At 36.9% G+C, this 16,599-nt stretch overlaps 1 protein-coding gene across 1 annotated transcript in view; it reads right to left on the reverse strand.

Moving 5' to 3' along the window:
- Positions 1-15,677, reverse strand: part of stim2b (stromal interaction molecule 2b) — a 48,388-nt gene extending 32,711 nt beyond the window's left edge. The window contains exon 1 of the mRNA XM_016511356.1: positions 14,728-15,677. Within this exon, the coding sequence (XP_016366842.1) occupies positions 14,728-14,866 (139 nt within the window). The 5' untranslated portion in view covers positions 14,867-15,677. The remainder of the gene's footprint in view (positions 1-14,727) is intronic.
- Positions 15,678-16,599: the final 922 nt, after the last annotated feature.

A 16,599-nucleotide genomic window follows, 5' to 3' on the forward strand; every position in this document is an offset into this window, starting at 1 on the left:
TAAAAACCAGCTAAGACCAGCCTGGCCTGCTAAAAAAGTGGTCAAAACCACTTTAAAACCAGTTCAACCCAGTCAATCAGCTTAGGCTGGTTTTAGCCGTTTTTTCAGTAGGGGGTTGTTAAGCTTTGCTATAGCAATAGACAGCTTAAATACACCATAAATCTTAGTGTATAAAAGTTTTCACCCCCTCAATGAAAGTCTATGGGATTTTAGGTGGTTCTGATAGTCGAAAACCGTAAGCCGGATCAGTTAGAAAAGATATAGCAACCCTAGTCAGACCAGTCTAAAGGTCTGACCCAAGTTTGGTGGTTGTAGCTTTAAGAGTCTAGGAGGACATACAATTTAAAAAAATTTGGTCAAGAAGAAGAACACGAACACTGTTTAACACGAAATAAGTTTCTTGTCTTTTCACTATGTACGGGCCACAAGAGAAATATTAAGAGAATAAATGAAAACAGCTGAAGTAGACTGATCTCTCGTCTTCTCTGAGAGAATATGCGGCATCAGATGCAGAAAGGTCTGTCATTTAACTCTGTCTTTCCGTTTTTACTTTCACTTTCTGTATAGTGAATTGACTAAAGCCCGGCTCACACTCTGCGATTTTGGCCACGATTTGGTCGTCTGAGACAAATTTTGAATATCCTAAAAGATTCCTATAATCCTTGGCTAAAATCTGTAGTCTTTGATCGTTAGTTTGACATGTTCACCGACAGCCGATTAATGGCCGTTGCGATCAAATTTTACCTCCGACGAAATTCTGGCAGAGTCAGAAGATTTGGCGGACAGTCCTGCAGTGTGACTTCTCCTACGACGAACGTCAAGTTTTTTTAAGACAAGCCATGATCAGAATTAATGCTAGATATTTCTTTTAACCGCATAAACTCTGGCGCTCTCATCCTCCACTCACGGAATTCATATGATACGTTGCCTTTGCTATGATAAACATCGGTTGCGCTGCTGTTTTCGTGTGGGTGTGTAGTGCTGCTTACACTATTCTTCTTAAATACGCCGGTATTGCCGCCATTCATATACTTTTAATGATAGCCAACATTACAGCCCAGCGTGCAATGCAGCTCGCAGTCATTGAACGTGTATGGATTGATAATGTAAAACTCCGGACAAGTTTTCTTGCGCACCCCCGTTTTTAACGCGTCTTGACTGTCGTACAGTCTGACATTAAAGACAACTGAGATCCCACAGTGTGACATGATCATCATGTTTGTACAGTCTGACCAGTACAATCCTAAAGGACTTTTCAAAAATCGCACAGTGTGAGCCCGACTTAAGATTAAGATGTTCACCGGCATAATAGGGTTGTGTCGGTGAGGAAATTTTCCCACCGGTTAATCGGCGTTCACCATCTATCGCGGCAAGCCTACGGCATAACTCTTGCACGAAGTTTGCACGTTGCTTATGTGATATCCATTGGCTCGCCTTCATGGTTTAAAACAGAAATATTTCCAACATTGCGACATAAGCAATTATCCCGTCCCTGTATCGAAAACGTACCGAACCGTGACACCACTGTGTCGTATCAAACCGAACCGTGAATTTTTTGAACCGTTACACCCCTAATCTTTATATATAATTTCATAATTACTTCTTTGAAATATGGTTTACTCTTGAATGCACTGACAAGCATTGATGCTAATGTTAAACTAAATATTTTTTATTTAATGTATTTAAATATATTTGCACATACGGTACGTTTAAATATTAACTTTATGACCAAAGATTACTGAAACAATGATTTAAATGATTGTACTATTGACATTATTACAAACTACACTTTTTTTAAAGCATATTTAAGTGTTAAGAAACCGTCATAAACCGTCAACCGTCATACTCTCTTTAAGTACACTTAAGTCAGTGGCCTTATATTTCATTAATAAATTACCTGCAAATACAGTAAAAATATACTTTTAAGATTTGAAGTACACTAAAAGTGCACATTTAATACAATTAAGCACACTGCTTTTTCACAGGGGTTTGTCCATATAATGATAGTGGGGTCCAATGTTCTTTGGACCCCAACATTCAAAATATCTTCAGAAGAAAATCATAAGTTTGGAATGACATTAGGGTGAGAAAATGATGACAGAACTAACATTTTTGTGAGAACTATCCCTTTAAGGCTTTTCTGCGCACTGGAGTCTCAAAGTTTGTTCCTTCACTCCTCAAAGCAGTTAATCAAACCCTGCCCCACAGCCTATTTCACTGGTCAACTCAATCACACAGTTACCTGTCAAGACTTCAGAAAAATCATAAACAGATCCACTGATGAGTGGAAGGAACCAAGTGTGACAAGCAGTAATGCTATCTATCAGGATATGCTAGCAATGCTATACTAAGTTTAAGGTTAGAATGGGGAATAGGGGTTAATATTAGTTGCATTTTTGTTGGCAATCAGCACTGTGATTGACATTACAGATGAAATCTTTAGAATTGGCTGCAAAGAGAGGCTTGTGCTTAACTGCTTTAGGAAAAAATGTAGAGTGCTACAGTTGCTCTGATGCTGCTTCCAGAGCCAGATCATGCTCCTTGTTTCGTATCAGCTCAACAAGCAATAAGGAGAAACTAATAGCTTAATAGCTCTGTTTGTTTTGAGACCGTGTCTACGGAAAACAACTGTTCTGGCACAGAGTTCCTTTTAATCAGACCAGATAAAGAGATTACCGGACAAATTAATGGAAATGTAAAGGGACAACAACAGTGTATGCAGCAGTGCTGAGGCCATTACAGAGAGACTTTGCCGTGGACACAGAGATAATAAACATTCTATCTAAAATATTTTTTTTACGTCAACATTAAATGCAAACTGCAACTGCAAACTCTTGCACTGATATACACGTCATCAGAGAAGAGATGCAGGGGGTGGGCATGGAAATGTTTTTGATTATTAATATTAATAAGCATTATTACTATTAATAAGCAGCAAATTAGGAGTTTATTGAGGGAAGTCCTTGTTAATAATTAATTAATTGGTCCCCAAATTAATGTGTGACCAAAATAATAGTAATGAGCACAGACATATTATCCTTAATTTATTATAAATATAAATTATTTATCAATTTTGATGTAATGATGTCTTTAAGAAAAAGGTAATTTTAATAAATCAAAATTTAAAAAAAAAAAGTTCCAGTCTGAACAAAAAGAATAAAAAATGACCTACTGTTTGTCACAAACATAAGAATATACTCACTGTAATATAATGCAACACTGGACACTGTCATAAAGGGGGGTGTCATGCACCGTTTGAGTCTTGGCTGAAGTAGGTTCAAGTCTGGACAGTCTAGTGTTACAACTTTTGTTTATTGTGAAATCCTGATCCGTCACGTCTGAATGAGCATGACGCCTCTGTGTCAACATTATTTCAGCATTTGTGTAAATGCATTTATTCCTTCTCTGTGCACTTTAGATGCAGTTTCTGTGCTGATAAGGCACCATTTAGAGAATGATAAGCATTATATGACATGGAGTACACACAGAGTGGCACCATCTAAGTATTCATTCAATCGCTGTTCTCCAGTCAGTAGAGACAGGAACATACAATACCCTTGCAGGCTTATAACTTTGGTAAAGTCCTCCAAGTTATTCAACAATTCTGTTTTCAACATCGTAATCACACTGAGATTGTCTCATTTGACTCATCTGTTACGCTGATGTCAATCCCACTAGTCTAATACGAGAACAGTTACAAAAATGGTGCATTACCAGTCTGTCCACAATTGAACGGCCTCCATTACACAGCCTGCATGTGAAAGGCAGCTTTGACATCGATGCTTACTTCCTACTTCAGACTTACGTAATGATAATATCTTGGTCGAGAGAGAGAACAAGACAAGCGCAGATCATCGGACATATTTTTTTTAAAGGAAAATCACAATTCCCAGACTCATACTTCCAGGACAACATGTCCCTCTAAAAAGGCAGTTTGTTTGTTGAGAAGCTAAACAATCTAAATACCCAAAGGCATTAAATGTGCGAACAACCATGTTCACAGGAATATCACTAAGGGGATTTCTACTGCCAACTCATGCAACAAACTTAAATCTGTAGACAGCTTTCAAAGAACCTCCTCCTCACTATTGTGGGATTTATATGTTAGTTTTATGAGGAACTGTGTACTGCAAATGTGGTAAACAAGAAGGGGCTGGTTTCAGTCTCATAAAAAACTAAAGTTATGTAGCAAAGTTCCTTTTAATAAATATCTGTTAGATAACTATCTTGTTATCTGATTTAGCCTTTAAAAAAAAATTAAAATTATTTTGACAGTCTCATATGGTGTCTTTCCTATAGAGAAAATACAATTATGTGAATTTATTGATTAATCGTCTGTCTGAATAGGGTCTGGACTAAAATGGGGTAAAAAAGCTGAAAATGCAAATAGGGAATAAATTAGGGTTAAAGGGACAGTTCACCCCAAAATGTAAATTCTGTCATCGTTTACTCACCCTCATGTCATCCCAAACCTGTATGACTTTATTTCTGCTGTGGAACATAAAAGAAGATATTTTGAGAAATGTCTCAGTGTTTCTTTTTTGCCCATACAATGAACGTCTGGTTACTAATACTTTTTCCAGGACAAACAGTTTAGTTGTCCCTCCTTATCAGTGTTCCTATGGGTGAGGGTCCCACTTTATATTAAGTGGCCTTAACTACATGTCCTTACATTTAAATGAATAATTTGGTACAATGCACTTATTGTGTACATTCATGTTTTTACATTGTACTTATATTTTAAAAGATGCATGTAATTATATATGTAATTAATTTCTGAAATTACATATATAATTACACTGTTGACCCATCCCTTATACCTAAACCCAACCTTATCCGTATCCTACCTCAATAGCAGCAAGTGTATTGCAATACAATGTGAACACAATAAGTACATTGTACTTAGTAGTTGTAGTTTTTGATTTTGATTTAAATACATAGTAGTTAAGGCTACCTAATATAAAGTGGGACCATGTCCGGATTAAACAACACCTATAAAGAGCATATCAACACTCTTTTCAAGTTTACCAGTGATGACTTAGATAATACAGACATTATTAATGGACAAGATCAAAATGAGCTTGTTTGGACATTCATGTTTTTACATTGTACTTATATTTTAAAAGATGCATGTAATTATATATGTAATTAATTTCTGAAATTACATATATAATTACACTGTTGACCCATCCCTTATACCTAAACCCAACCTTATCCGTATCCTACCTCAATAGCAGCAAGTGTATTGCAATACAATGTGAACACAATAAGTACATTGTACTTAGTAGTTGTAGTTTTTGATTTTGATTTAAATACATAGTAGTTAAGGCTACCTAATATAAAGTGGGACCATGTCCGGATTAAACAACACCTATAAAGAGCATATCAACACTCTTTTCAAGTTTACCAGTGATGACTTAGATAATACAGACATTATTAATGGACAAGATCAAAATGAGCTTGTTTGGACAAAAACAAAATGCTATTCCAATAGACAACTTTATCCCAACCAGGATGGTGAGAGTTTTAGTTTGATGAAACTGAGCAATAGACTACCAACACTTTTTAGAATGGTAAAAAAAAAAGAAAAACTTTTCATTTTAAGTATTGTAGCATGGCCTGAGGTGACCCGTTTATCTTTTCATCATGTAGGACATTCATGATTTGGAGCAGAGACCAAAAAGGCACACAAACAGATAAACAAATCCGTCTAAGCCTCTAAGACGACGTGTATTCAAATGATCTGAAAGACACAAAAACAATCAACCTTTCACTCAGAGCACTTTTGTTATGATAATCATCTGTGCTACAGGAAATTCCTTCATTACTGTGCTTACAATTGGGAGCCCTTAACTGAACAAGTAGCCTAACACATGCCACTCACACAGACAAAAGCAAGGTCTACTCATGTGCTTTCTATAGTTCTTTAATTCTTTCTTTGATTAAATTTGATAGTTTTCTTCCTTTTTCTTGCATACACACATGCACATTTCAGTGGCATCCTAAAAAGCAGCAGATGACCACAGTAGGGTACAGTACTACTATTTGTACTTAATTTGAATATTAATCTTTGAGAGTTTTTGGGGAGGGGTGATATACATACACATACACACACATATGCATACATACATATACATACGAGTATAAATAGGTTAACCTTTTCTTAAAACCTTTCTAAACAGTGTATGTATGTGACACAATGACACACGCACACACACATGTCTGGTTTGCTATCCTTGTGGGGACTCTCCATAGGCATAATGGTTTTTCTACTGTACAGACCGTATATTCTATTGCCCTACACCAACCCTACCCCTAAAAGGAAACTTTCTGCATTTTTAGATTTTCAAAAAACTTAATTCTGTGTGATTTATTAGCTTGTTTACCCGTGGGGACCTCAATTTAGGTCCCCACCGTGACACGAGTCCCCATGAGTCTGTGTGTATTCAGGTTTAAGTCCCCACCAGAATAGAAAAACAGGTACACACATCACTCACACTCACACACACACACACACAAACACACGCATGCTCACAGACACATGAATGCAAATACAGGAGCTAATCAGAATGGACTTGTAATGTTGGCTATCAGTATATATGTTTGGTCCATGGGATTCTGTATTTGGCACATGTAAACATTGTCACATTCTTTACTTGCATAATAAAAAATAAAAAAAGGGATGGGAAGTGGGTTGTTGGGTCAACTTCAGCGAGGCTGTTTGACTCACAAAGAGCCCATATTCAAACTCCCAGCATACACATAAGCACAACACCACCAGAGGAACTGCCACACGACTACACATGTGCATGCATACAAATGACTCAAATTCTCATATAGCATTTTAAACTAAAATCATATATACTGACAATCAAATATAACTCCACAGTCCACACACAATTCAAATATATTACTAATTAAAAATACAAATGTAAAAATTATCCAATAAAAATGTTTATAAATTCATTGTAAGTTACCTAATATATTTAACAAGGAAATACATACACATTAAACACAGTAATTGCCTTATAATTATGGGGTATTCCCTGCAGTTTATGTACATTGTTTGTTTGTTTTTTGGTTATCAGAATATTCTGTTCTGCTTTCTATGCTAATGTTCTGAATTGTAGTATCATGTATGTTACCATGGTGTTGTTTTGTCTTTGTGTGACTAACAACGTTAAAGGGCAATTTTGATTACCTTTAAGTCATCGTGTGGCCTTCCATTGTCCACCTGTGTCATTATTAGCACATTTTACAGTAACAAACAGATTTTAATAGCTCTAATAGAATGGTTCATTGACATTACATAGTTTACATACACAGTTAGGAACCGTAAACATATTTACCAAGATGCATGGTATACTGCTTGTAGCATCATCATTGTATTTTGTACAGTAAAGTTCTGGCAACTACAGCTGCCAGTTTCTCAGTGTAGATTATACAAAAATTAAAATAAATGTAACTAAACTACTGTGTGTCCCACTAAGAAGCACACAGAATCTAAATATTCCCCATAGGTTGTATCTCATGATGACTGCACCCATATTGATATAGTGGGAACTCAACAAAGTACACACACAACGGTTTAAAGCAGCATGTGTAAATACATTTTAAGGCAAGCATTTAATTTGTCACTCAGCAGTTTTAACTGCCTATAGCTGGACTACACCTTTCCATGCAGGTGTCACGGCCTGCTGCTTAGGTTTAACAGCTTTTATTTAATTTAATAGTCACCGATGCTTGCACATACACAGTAAATAAATGAGTACAGCACAATTCACAATTCGTATGCATGCCAACTAGGGCTGTGTGATTAATCGAAATCGAATTGAAATCGTGATTTGAGACGTTGCGATTTCCTAATCGCAAAGCCTGCGATGTGGACGCGATATTACTCTGTTCCAGAGCATATGCATGACTGCCAGCCTTGAGTTGCAATCTTACTTGCCCTGGGCAAGAGTGAGCACACCTCCGTTCTCCCCAATCAGCACTGCTCTAGCCAACTGCGTAAACACCCACCATTAAAAAAAAAATAAATAAATAAAAACGGAAAGCGGGAGAGAGACAGAGTGGGATTATGGCGTCTACTGGGTCAGATCGATAGTTAGGCAAATTAAAACTAAAGAAAATGGTTTCTATTGTTTTTTTCAGCAGGGTAATGATGCCCATACTGTGCTGCACATTATTGACAATATTGAGCTGAAGCTTGACTTTGCAAATTTAAAATCGCAAATCAAATCGCAATCGCAATATCTGTCAAAAAAAAAAAAATCGCAATTTGATATTTTCCCCCAAATCGCACAGCCCTAATGCCAACACATATGCTACGTGCCAGCAAATACTTGCTCTGCCACCTCCTTGCTTATCAGTCTGACATTGGGAAGAATTATTGCCAAAAATATTTAATTATGTGTATTTAGTTATTAGGTTTAAAGCCTTATGCCACAAACCTCATACAACGTATTCACTGATAATATTTAACTTTTAGTTAAAGAGATAGTGCACCCAAAAAGTGAAAACTCTGTCATCATTTACTCACCCTTCACTTTTTCCAACCCTGTATGAGGTACTTTCTTGAGCACAAATGAAGATATTTTGAAGATTGTTGGAAACCAAACAGCTGACAGTAGCCATCGACTCCCATGGTATTTTTTTTCCAAACAACAACTTGATTTTCATTTTTGGGTGAATTATCCCTTTAACTAAACTCATCAGTGATTGGAGAACAATGCCAAACACACTGTATTCTCATTTCCCATGTCCTTACGGCTGCCCTTGACTAAAGATTTTTCTGGTCGACCAGTAGTCGTTCATGTTAAGCGGTTAGTCAACTAATCACACGTTTATATTAATAAACCATAAATCATAGTAATGAGCGTTTAACTGCCTATGTAATGCACGAATAAGGTTTGCCACACAGCGCACCGGCAGAAGTAATGATTATGAATGCATCAGGAAAAAAAGCAAGGAGACTGCCTTAACATTTTAATAATTCGTTGATAAACCAGTGTTTGCTGTATTTTCGGCTGCAGTGATGAATTTACGATCTCCTCAGTGGATGCGCCTTTATTAATGTTTCATACAGATCACATAACCTGAGAATAGTTGTTTTCCATCTGAATTGGTTCGTTTAAAAGCATATATTTCGCTTTCTATAGATAGGCCTATATATCTTATGCCTGAGGCAAGTATACACTGAGTCTCGTTTTTATTATTTGATGTGCTCAAGTTCAAAGACCGTGATGAGACGGCAGAACGCGCACCCTGTTTGCTTTCATTATTTTACAAAATCACAGTTTTTTTGTTATTGTGACTGCACACAAATAAAAGAAGAGTCTTTAAAGCTTACAAAGATGTATAACTCCTATTTGTAGGACCAAAAAATTTTAAGCGCAAGTGATCAAACCTACGTGCGCTTCCTCATTCCGCACAAACACTGAAATAGCGCACATTTTTATAGGTTAACGTTAGAGCGAGCGGCCATGTGAAGTTGCTACTACTTACATGTTTCAGATTATAATCCATATTTGAGGTCGATGAATGATAGGCGAGCGTTTGGATGCCCTGGCCGATGTACTGTATATTACCGCATAGAGCAGCTGTTAACGATCTTTCGTCACAGAATGCATGACTTCGCCACCTCCTGTGGATTTTTTTTTTCTGCGTCTAAGCGACTAACAAAAATGTGGTCGACTAAACCTTTTCTCATCGACTAACGATTAATCGACTATTAGGGGGCAGCCCTAAAATAAACATGTGTTTCTGTGTAGAGACTAATTTGGAGGCTGATAGTAATCAGCTCCCAAAGTAGGCTGTAATTAGGGCTGCACGATTAATCGAATGCCATTGTCATGCGCATTTTGATAGTAATGCCGGTTCTGTAATCAACAGGAAATCATCATCACGTGCTTTCAGATGGAGCAGAATTTACTACACATAGCCGTAGTTCACTGACAAGTTACGCAAAAAAAAAAAAATCGCAGACGATTTTATTGCGCGATTCTGAAATCGAAGAAATCGTTCGCGATAATGACAGCTGTTTGCATAGCTTCTCAGTGAACTACGGCTCTGTGAAGTAAATGCTGCTCCATCTGAAAGCATGTGAAAATACCACATTTAATAATAGATTCACTAAAAGATACGCATCACAATCGCAGCTTCTGTCGAATCGCGATCTCGATTCCATTTCGATTTATCGTGCAGCCCTAGCTGTAATAAGGTCTCATCGTGTAATGATGATCAGTGACCAACATAGACTTATTGGAAAATGCATCTAAATTTTTACAGAACTCCAAAAACTTGCCTATACATAGAATTCAATGCAGTTTCCAGCTAAAATTAACACTAGTGACAGTAAAACACCAACCACTATTACTCATTTTCTCATAAATTACGATTTCAGGAACAGACTATTAAGACTTCCTTGTACAATACTGTTATGACCTCAAAACTCTTTAGTAGCGTTTTGCCTAGTCCACTTTAGGAATTTTGCGAATGATTTGTAAACTAATAGTAAAAAATTAGTGATTTTAACAGTAAAATACTGTAAAAATGCTACAGTAAAAACCTATTAACTGGTTAACAGTAAGTTTCCATACTATATTCGGTGAATAAATGTAATTACATTTAATGTAATTTTACAGTAAAATACTGTTAAAAATATGGTTTTTGGAAGTGAAAAAGAAAAAGTCATTGTATAATTTAGTGACAAACTGTAAATTGACACTCCCAGAATTCCCTGCATGACACTTCATATGTTTTTTTGTTGAATTAACATGTTTCTTCTTAGTTTTTTGTTATCAGTTGTGTACATTAGGGTTTAATCTTACATCTATTTTACCGTAAATGTCAGATTTTTTTTTTTACAGTGTAATATACACATAATCAGCTCCATATGCATGGCTTTTCTGATGTAGTAAACTTTCTCTGTAGCTCACCTAGTAGAGCATTACACTTGGTATGAGTCACGATAAAACAACTCATAGAAGCAAATTAAATTTGTATTTTTAAAATTGTATTTAACGCAATACAACATTAACTTTTTAGCACCGCTCACCGGATATTTCACTTCCGAACCATGCCAAACAACTTAACAAAATGTTGCAAGATTCACATTCATCTGTTTCGAATAAAAATGAACATGCTTTTAGCACCACTCACTGAACATTTCAAGTTAAAAGTGTCACGAAACTTGCAATAAGCAACATAATATCATTTCACAGTGCAGGATACAAATGCACACTTCACAAGATCTCACAACTGGATCCGATTTATTTAAATGATATAAATGCGTATTTGCTGAATGCTGACAGCAAACAAGAACGTATTATAATGTTTGCCTTTCTATTACTAATAATATAAAAGCAATCGTTATAATACTTTTTGTATAAATTTTAATTCCTGTGTTTAACCGTTCTATCTGATTATTAGACAGACATATTAGATAATCCATATTAGACAGAACTGAAGGACAACAGCGAACGAGAGGGAGAGTGTGAGCACTGTGTGCTCAGGTGCTGCCGTTCTCAGCGCCGTCAAAATAAAAGTCCGTCGCGCCATCAAAATAAGTCCCGCCTCGAACGCATCGGCCAAACAGGAAAACTTATCGGCCGATGCCGATATTTAAAAAATGCCAAATATCGGCCGATATATCAGCCTTGGCAATATATCGGTCGACCACTAGTTGACACTATATAAATGCTCAAATCACTGCAAATGCAACAACCCCCTGAAAATAGGAGTTAAGAAAACCCCAATGTGCAACACATTTAATCAAGGGTTTCCTTAATTCAAAGGGTTTGTTGCAGCTGAAAACTGTGGTGCACTTGCTGTATTTAATCAAGTATGCATAACAAGTGTTCATTAGTGGGCACTAAACTACAAGAACAGCTTAAACAATTTGTCCAAGGGCTTTAATTTCTGATGAGTCAATTACCATTTGCATGCAGGTTATTTACCCTTCCGATTAAGTCTGCATTCCTGTATGACCGCAGATCTGGATTACATTCATCATATGAGCAGTTTGTAGTTCTGTACAGACAGCAATCTGTCATCTCACACGGTGTCCTCAACAAGCGCTCTGACCAGACTGCTGCCCGTCAGAAACGATCCACTGTCATTAAAGGCATGACTAATATTGGGAAAACAGCTTTGGGGTTATGAACCAGAATAGGCTGACTGACTGAATCAGTCCTGTTTGTTTATACATTATGCACTACAAGTATGGTACAAATCCCAGGCCTTGGTTCAGCTTTTTTTTTTTTTTTAAACAATTTATTTTTTATTCTATACAGTTTATTTGTTTGATATTTAAAACATTGATTTGCAGGTAAGGCTGTGCAAATAATCAAATGATTTTCATGCGCATCTCGTCAGTAAAGCCGGTTCTGTGATTAGTAGTAAATCTCCAGCACGTGCTTTCAGATGGAGCGGCATTTAATACACAGAGCCGTAGTTCACTGACAAACTATGCAAAATCACGTTCATAATCGCAAGCGATTCATTGCTGATTATGAACGCGATTTTGTGTAGCTTGTCAGTGTCGCAGTGAAAATCGCATTCGATTATTTGCACAGCCCTATTTACAGGAGTGTCCTAGAAGCTATCATTATTTGGATTAAATGCATCCATTTGAACATATATAGTATACAGTCATCTCCAAATTCAAGAGGCCCAAAGCAAGTTGGTGGGCACCAGGGGTGTGAAGTAACGAATTACAAATACTCACGTTACAGTAATTAAGTAGTTTTTATCAGTAATTGTACTTTTTTGAGTAGTTTAAAAATGGTGTACTTTTACTTTTACTTGAGTACATTTTAAGTGATGTATTGGTACTTTTACTCCTATTTTCCTCCGTTTGTGGTCGTTACATGCTTATTTTAATTTAAGCACCGTTTTGGAGAGAAATGGGCTCTCATTTTAACCCATATCATGGTGTGTGATGCTGAACTATGAGTTTCTAATGGTGTTTGTATTTGCACTGTTCTAAACATTAATATTTTATGTGCAACAACAGCATGCTGTCTCAGTGGCCTGACACATGATTTTAAATCTTTTTTTTCAAACTTTATGATTTAAATGTGGATGATTGTACTGAGAATAACTTTCATCTTTTCTTCAACTGAATACTGTTTCTGTGCTGTTTTTATGTATTTTAAAGAGTTGGCAGTCAAAATTAAAACTGCTGGATGAAAGATATTCTTCATTCTTTATGACAAACAAGATAATGTGAATTACAAAATGTACAACGTTTTTAAAATATATCAATTGCGGTGTACAGCGTTTATTATGAGGGGGTAGAATCCACATCTCAGTACTCACTACTCAGTACTCATGAGTACTTTTAAATAGGCTACTCTTTTACTCTTACTCAAGTAGTTTTTTTGGACAAGTACTTTTACTCTACTCACACTACATTTTTTGGAAGGTAAATGGTACTTTTACTTGAGTATATTTTTTCAGTACTCTTTCCACCACTGGTGGGCACCCACCTCAAAAACTAAACAATAGGCTACACTATAGAAGATCTTATTGAGCAACCCTCATCACAAGGCCCGGGACAACATTCCCAAAATTCTCAGCCCTATACATGACAACAGCCTTCTACAATAGTGATAGGCATACAGTATATCAGGCACATCAATTAATCTGCCAATATTTGGACATTTGAGAATTTATTGTCATCAGCCAATGAATGGGTGGTATCTGTGACAAATATATTTTTATACCTAAAATAATCATGCAAACTAATAATTTTCCAAGATAGAAATATTCTATAATTTTCCAATACAAATATTGGAAGTTGACCAAAAAATTAAAAAAAGACAGAAGTTGCTTGAATGGAAAGCCTTGAGCTAGTAACTAATACGCATGTACTAGTACCTAATGAGTAGGCAGTTACTAGTCAAACATTAAAAAAAGATATATAATAAATAAAAACAATTTGTTAGCCTTAAGAGTGGAATGGTTATGTCACTATTAGGATGGTGACTAATTACTAAAAAGTAGCCTACTATTGATAGACTTTATAGACACTAGTCACCACAGTAAGTTCTAAAATAATGGATGTTACTAGTAAAATTTTAAAAGATACTAGTAACTACAGGATTATTAATTAGTCACTGAAAAAAAACTAGTAACAAAAATCAATTGTTTAAAGGAATTAATGTCAAAATACTGTAGCTTGCCATAGAGAGCATGGTTAATACATTTGTGTATACCTTTTCAATTCTTCAGTGAATATTGTGTAAAATGAGTGTCAGTTTCATTTAACCAATTTACAAAGGCATTATATCAGCCAGTGGCCATGGAAACCCCCATCTGGTGGTTTCTCCTCATGGAGGTGCTGCCTGAGGACAGTGCAGTATGGAGGGGGTTCCTCCTGCTCTCTCATGCCAAGCGTTTATTGGTGGAACAGCAGGAATTCCGTGTGGATGTTGTCCTGACCTTCACCACTTTCATAAGCAGTCACTCATACAGGCAAAGCATGAGATTCTCTAGAATCATCCAGAAGGTGATGTGAGGCTGGGAAAGACCTGCCCACCATCAATCAGGACCCACGGTGCCGCGAAATGACACATTAACATTCCCGGATTAACACTCATCAAAAACAGCACTGACAATCGATTATCACGGTATCTAGAGTTACTAAATCACCCCTCGATAGAGAACAAGAAAATAACGCAGGTTGATCAGATTTGTTGTTTGTTAGGAATCAGGTCTTACCTGTAGGAGCAACAGCTGCTGCTGGATCCGGAGTGACTCGGTTCGACAAATGACTCGTGTATGAACTCTCTAAACCCAATACCGCAGAGATGACGAGTCCACGCAGCAACAGAACCGCTGCCCCGGACAAGAAAGTCATGTTGTGCAAAAGCTTTCAACCAACAATAAATAAATCAACAAGAGATCACACAGTATTTTCACCCAGTGGATCGTCAAAACGAATCACAAGAATAAAACGTGTGATTTCAACAGTAAGCACCGAGTTTAGATACCCGAAATAAACGAGAAGATCCAACCTGTAAAACCGCAGGCAAAAAATAATAATAATCCAAGCTAAAAACGATCTAAAAATGCATCCACGCTGTCCGAGACGTCAAAAGAAAATCGCGAGGTAAAACTCCATCCAAAAGAGATGGTCAACTCTTCTAATATGACACATTGAAATAGACATCAGAGCATACAGACATCAGATCCTCGACTGGGTTGGAGGATCTGGCTGTATCCTACTTTAGGATCCAAACAGACAAGTGCTAACTGACGAGGAATCCCCCTGTTTGAGAGGAGATGAAAACACGCATTTTCCTGCTGCAAAACACCCCAACGAGTCCAATGCAATATTCCAGTTCTACACTGGAAGTGACAGCAAATAGTCACGGTACATCCACAAGATCCGGCAAAAAATCCAGCATAATAAACGCCTCTGAGAATGAATGTGTCAGATCCCAGTGCGCCGTTTAATCCAAATCCACCGGGATCATCCGAGATACACGCGTGTGCCGTTCATGTCCAAATATTAACCGAGTTTAAATGTCAAGTCCGCATGACTGCGCCTGACTTGAGGGCTCAGGTCTGCCCACCGCCTTTGCTAGTTGATGCAGAAACTAAATTCAGGGGGCGGAAGTCCGTATGCAAAAAATTTGACAACAGGACGCCGGCAGTTTGATTCTCCCTCTTCGGTGATCTCACCTGAAACACTCATTTGACACAAAAGCAGCTGCTGGTGTGAGCTGGATGGGCTGTGTGCTTGGCGGACTATCGGTATGCACAACAAGAGCGCGAAAGTTGCTCGGGAATGCTGGCGCCTCCCGGAAACCGCCAGCTCTATTGTTCATCACTTCCCACTTTTATTTCTCCCATCGCGACACACAACAATTTACACCCAGAGAATCATCCAAGTTTTCCTCCTCGCTGTGGGCTGCGATTGGTTGAACGGTCCCAACATGGCAGAATCCAATTGGCTGACAGCGCGAGAGAGAGACGTGAGCTTTGAAAAGGCAGACCGCGGTTCAAAGCAGGCAGGCAGATAATAGGTGTTGTTTTGATTTGTGGTTCATCTGGAATATGAAAGGATTTTTTTTTTTTTTTTAACATAAAATGATGTGCATACAATTTAGTATTAAAAGTGAAGTTGTTTGTTTGTGTGTTTGTTTGTTTGTTTGTTTGTTGCTTAATGATTAAAATGATGTACATATCGCATGGGATTTAGACTCAAGACATATAAGCCTTCCCTATAACAAGCAAAGCAAACATACACTACAAAAGTCTGGGGGTCAGTAATATTTTTTAAAATATTTTGTTGTCTCTTATGCTCAATAAGGCTGCATTTATTTGATACCGTTTAACAGTAGGATAATATTGTAAATTATTATTATTATTACAATTTTTTTAAATTTATATTTGTTAAAAATGTAATTCATGTGATGGTTTAATTTTCAGCAGCCATTACTCTAGTCTTCAGTGTCACATGATCCTTCAGAAATATGATTTTTTAACATTTTAAATCTCTGGGATCATTTTTTTTTTTTGCATAAAAGTATCAATTTTTTCAACAACAGCAAGAAAAAAAAAACCATACTAACCCCAAATTCCATA

Source organism: Sinocyclocheilus rhinocerous, unplaced genomic scaffold (assembly GCF_001515625.1).
Source record: "Sinocyclocheilus rhinocerous isolate Xijiao unplaced genomic scaffold, SAMN03320098_v1.1 scaffold611, whole genome shotgun sequence".
NCBI lineage: Eukaryota > Metazoa > Chordata > Actinopteri > Cypriniformes > Cyprinidae > Sinocyclocheilus > Sinocyclocheilus rhinocerous.